The sequence below is a fragment of the Bison bison genome, unplaced genomic scaffold, assembly GCF_000754665.1.
Source record: "Bison bison bison isolate TAMUID 2011002044 unplaced genomic scaffold, Bison_UMD1.0 scf7180017864142, whole genome shotgun sequence".
Taxonomy (NCBI): domain Eukaryota; kingdom Metazoa; phylum Chordata; class Mammalia; order Artiodactyla; family Bovidae; genus Bison; species Bison bison.
In genome coordinates this window covers 767944-772505 of record NW_011494714.1, presented here as the reverse complement: position 1 = coordinate 772505, position 4562 = coordinate 767944, and the positions used below count along the sequence as shown (strand labels likewise).

At 53.2% G+C, this 4562-nt stretch overlaps 2 protein-coding genes across 4 annotated transcripts in view; one reads left to right on the top strand and one right to left on the bottom strand.

The window, feature by feature from the left end:
* SNX22 (sorting nexin 22) overlaps nucleotides 1-3388 on the top strand; it is a 7870-nt gene extending 4482 nt beyond the window's left edge. Inside the window, exons 4-7 of one of the 3 annotated variants that reach the window (XM_010840204.1) lie at nucleotides 1507-1601; nucleotides 2203-2270; nucleotides 2447-2547; nucleotides 2741-2992. In XM_010840204.1, the coding sequence (XP_010838506.1) occupies nucleotides 1507-1601; nucleotides 2203-2270; nucleotides 2447-2532 (249 nt within the window). In that variant the 3' untranslated portion in view covers nucleotides 2533-2547; nucleotides 2741-2992. The other 2 variants (XM_010840202.1, XM_010840203.1) reach the window with 2 other exon arrangements.
* Nucleotides 3389-3492: 104 nt separating this feature from the next.
* The window catches only part of PPIB (peptidylprolyl isomerase B (cyclophilin B)), a 6225-nt gene continuing 5155 nt past the window's right edge, over nucleotides 3493-4562 (bottom strand). Inside the window, exon 5 of the mRNA XM_010840201.1 lies at nucleotides 3493-3829. Within this exon, the coding sequence (XP_010838503.1) occupies nucleotides 3707-3829 (123 nt within the window). The 3' untranslated portion in view covers nucleotides 3493-3706. The remainder of the gene's footprint in view (nucleotides 3830-4562) is intronic.

Sequence of the window (4562 nt, the reverse complement as noted above, 5' to 3'; positions counted from 1 at the left end):
CATCTGCAGTGATTTTGGAGCCCCAAAAAATAAAGTCTGACACTATTTCCACTGTTTCCCCATCTATTTCCCACGAAGTGATGGGACCGGATGCCATGATCTTTGTTTTCTGAATGTTGAGCTTTAAGCCCCACTTTCACTTTCATCAAGAGGCTTTTTAGTTCCTCTTCACTTTCTGCTATAAAGGTGGTATCATCTGCATACCTGAGGTTATTGATATTTCTCCCGGCAATCTTGATTCCAGCTTGTGTTTCTTCCAGTCCAGCATTTCTCATGATGTACTCTGCATATAAGTTAAATAAGCAGGGTGATAATATACAGCCTTGACATAGTCCTTTTCCTATTTGGAACCAGTCTGTTGTTCCATGTCTAGTTCTAACTGTTGCTTCCTGACCTGCATACAGGTTTCTCAAGAGGCAGGTCAGGTGGTCTGGTATTCCCATCTCTTTCAGAATTTTCCACAGTTTATTGTGATCCACACAGTCAAAGGCTTTGGCATAGTCAATAAAGCAGAAATAGATGTTTTTCTGGAACTCTTTTGCTTTTTCTATGATCCAGCAGATGTTGGCAATTTGATCTCTGGTTCCTCTACCTTTTCTAAAACCAGCTTGAACATCAGGAAGTTCACGGTTCACGTATTGCTGAAGCTGGGCTTGGAGAATTTTGAGCATTCCTTTACTGGCATGTGAGATGAGTGCAATTGTGCGGTAATTTGAGCATTCTTTGGCATAGCCTTTCTTTGGGATTGGAATGAAAACTGACCTTTTCCAGTCCTGTGGCCACTGCTGAGTTTTCCAAATTTGCTGGCATATTGAGTGCAGCACTTTCACAGCATCATCTTTCAGGATTTGAAAGAGCTCAACTGGAATTGCATCACCTCCACTAGCTTTGTTCGTAGTGATGCTTTCTAAGACCCACTTGACTTCACATTCCAGGATGTCTGGCTCTAGGTCAGTGATCACACCATCATGATTATCTGGGTCGTGAAGATCTTTTTTGTATAGTTCTTCTGTGTATTTTTGCCACTTCTTCTTAATATCTTCTGCTTCTGTTAGGTCCATACCATTTCTGTCCTTTAGAAGGGCTCTGCTGCTGCTGCTAAGTCGCTTCAGTTGTGTCCGACTCTGTTCAACCCCAGAGATGGCAGCCCACCAGGCTTCCCTGTCCCTGGGATTCTCCAGGCAAGAACACTGGAGTGGGTTGCCATTTCCTTCTCCAATGCATGAAAGTGAAAAGTGAAAGTGAAGTCGCTCAGTCCTGTCCGACTCTAGTGACCCCATGGACTGTAGCCCACCAGGCTCCTCTGTCCAGGGGATTTTCCAGGCAAAAGTACTGAAGTGGGATGCCATTGCCTTCTCCGTTAGAAGGGCTCTAGCTTGGTTTAATGCTCTGCTCTGGCTGTCTTGAACTTCTTTATCGGAAGGGCCCCAGGTTTCCATTTTGCACCAGGCTCTGCATATTACACGGCTCAGTCTGATTACAGGTTTCCTTTGTTCTCTTCTCCAGGGCATCCTATACTTGAACCAGGATGTGCCCAAGGAACTACTGGAATTCCTGAGTCTTCGGCACTGGCCCACAGACCCCAAGGCCAGCAACCGGGGGTGAGCATCCATCCCTACAGGGGCTTGACATGGGAGGGGCCCCAGGGCTGGGGGGATGGGGTTCTCTGCAGCCAGCAGGTGAGGAGGCCAAGCCCCTTTCATTCTCGTATCTACCAGGCCATAGCCTGGTCCTTCCTCTTTAAGATATGACCTCCTTGGTCATTTTCTTGACCCAGTGGAGGGGCTGTTTTCTGGAGCACCTTCGTTACCCTAGCTGCCTCCGGAACTGAGTCTGTTACAAATAGAAGCAGCAGTCCCCTGGGAGGTGAAAGTCTGGGCTTCCGCATCTCCACCTTTGCCTCAGGCTCCCCCAGGCAGTTCACAGCCACTCTCTTCAGCTCCCTGGGGGAGTGCCTGCCTGACAACAGGCAAGTCCAAGTCTCCACCTGCCCTGGGCTCCTGCTGCCCCCTTGTGGCCATGTGCTAGGGCCTCACACCTCCGGCCTGTCCCTGTGGTCCAGGTTTTCACCTTGATGCCTCCTGATAACCACTGCCCACTTTTCCCCTGCGGGTCCTTGGTGATATCAGTTCCTAGTCTCCATCCAACCCGAGACTTTTCTCTGCCTCCCCCTCCACTGTTCATGACCCCTTTTCTTCTTAGCTCGCAGCTGTATCACCGGCCTGTCGTCAGCTTCCCCATGGATCCTTACATTTGCACCCCATCCCCAGGTGAGATGGTTCCTCTTGACTTATAATCCACATTTAGGGCCCACATTTAGTAGCAGGGTGGGAGGGAGGGTGAACTTGGTATCTCTCCGCTTTCAGGACCCCCGGGCAGCATCTCCCTATTGCCCTCCTTTGGGGCCACACCTCCCTGCTGCCCCTGTAGTCTTTGTATTCTCCAGGGAGCAGACGTGGTGAAATGAGCTCGGCTCCCCTGCTCTCCATTCCTCACCAGCCTGGCTTTACCACAGATGTGAACAGAAAGTGAACTGGAAATGCCAAGGTGTCATTTGGGGTGGCCAGCTGCTACCTGCTGCCTTGGCATGGGCTCCTCCTGCTCCCGGGAGTTGGGGGCGGGGTGATGGCAGTGATGGGGGAGGTGCCTATGGGCAGGAACTCAGGGAGCTGCAGGCCACCCCACCCCTTCTCTTGCCTGGTGGCCCCTACCCCTTCCTCCTGTTTTCCTTCTGTCCTAGAGCCTCTGCCCAGCGTGGTGGTGCAGGGCGTGCTCCAGGGCCTCTATGGCTTCAATGCCACCATAGCTGAAGCCCAGCCGGAGGCCGCCCGTCACCCTGCTCCAATGCCGCCGACACCCTGACCAGCGCAACAGCTTAGGCCGCCCTCAGTCCTCAAGCTGGGCCGCCCTTGGCCTGGACCCAGGACTCGCCAATCCCCACCCCTCTGGGCTCAGAACTCAGCTGCACTGCTATCTGAGGTAGTGGAATCCTAGAACTTAGGGGCCAGAGCAGGGATAACAAAGAGTAGGGAATCAAGGGAGAATTCCTTTATAATTTTCATAGCCCACCAATCTGCCTGCACTGCAGAACACTCAGGTTTGGGAAGATCCCCTAGAAAAGGGAATGGCAACCCACTCTAGTATTGCCTAGAGAACCCCATGGACAGAGGAGCCGAGTGGCCTACAGTCCATGGGGTCGCAGAGTCAGACACGACTGAGTGACCAGCACTTCATGAAAAGGTGCAGCTGCATGCCCTCCCCTCCTCCTAGTGTAGGAGGAGGGCAGGGCATGCAAAGGTTGAGGCTCAGTAGCTGGCGAGGTTTAGAAGCAAGTAGCAGAAGCTCTGACTTGAGGTTTTGTGCACAACACCTGGGGAAAGGGTGCAGGCGGCCAAGGAGGGGACTGGCACCACTGCCATAGGAGCCCCAGTCCAGCTGGTGCTAGACTTGGAAGGAGGTGCTGAAGGGCCCAGAACCCAGCGCATACACAGCTTACTAAAAAAAAAACACCATTTTTTTTATTGGTCAGTGTTGGTAGGAGTTTGTTACAAAACTGGGCCCATGGAATGGGAGGGGAGGGGCCCGCCCTGTAAGATGCCAGCCCTGGGGCCAGCGCGCACGGAGCCCTGTGGCGGGCTATCTTCACCCCTGGGAGGACGACAGGGCCACACAGACAGTTGCTCAAAGGGAAGAGGTCCCTGGGGCCCTATTCCTTGGCAATGGCAAAGGGCTTCTCCACCTCGATCTTGCCGCAGTCTGCGATCGTCACGTCCTTCAGAGGCTTGTCCCGACCGTCAGTCTTGGTGCTCTCTACCTTCCGTACTACATCCTGGGGAGGAAGGCAGACTGTCAGGCCTGCCCCGCCAGGGGCACAGGCCCCAGCATGCAGCTGGGAGGGCTGAGACCCACACGTGATGAACAGCGTACAAACCACAAGGCACCAAAATCCTAGGGGCATCGTGACCGGGTGCCCACCCGGGTCAGAGAGAACCCAGCTTTGACAACAGGAGGATGCAGAAGTTTTGATCCTCTGAAGTACCACCCAGGCTGGGCTAGGGGTATGTTGGGGAGGGAGTGGGGGGACGGGGAGTGGGTACTGAGTAGCTTCTCCAGGACAGCGTGTCCAGCTGGCCCTGTACAACCAACGGTGGGGCCATGACATGGCTGAGTGACAGGGTGAAGGGGCTTTATCTATGAAGCCTCAAAGGGGCCTCCTGGTCAGCCTCTGCCTGGGGCCTGGAGGAATTTAGAATTTGGGCGCAAGACTTCCCTGGTAGTCCAGTGGTTAAGAATGCACTTGCCCAGCACAGAGGGCACAGGTTCAATCCCTCACTGAGAAACTAAGATCCTGCGTGCCACGGCCGAAACAAGAAAAAGAACTTGGGGGCATAGAGGTAGGCTGTTGATTCACGATTCACCCCAGATTTGCCCAAATAAAAACTGGTCTGAATCTGTATGTTCCCTTCTGGGAAAGGGATAAAATATATGGATCCCCTGCCCTGGTCTTTGTCAGATCTCGGTGGGGTGGGGGGGAGGGGGCATTGCTCAGGGATAGCCTCAGC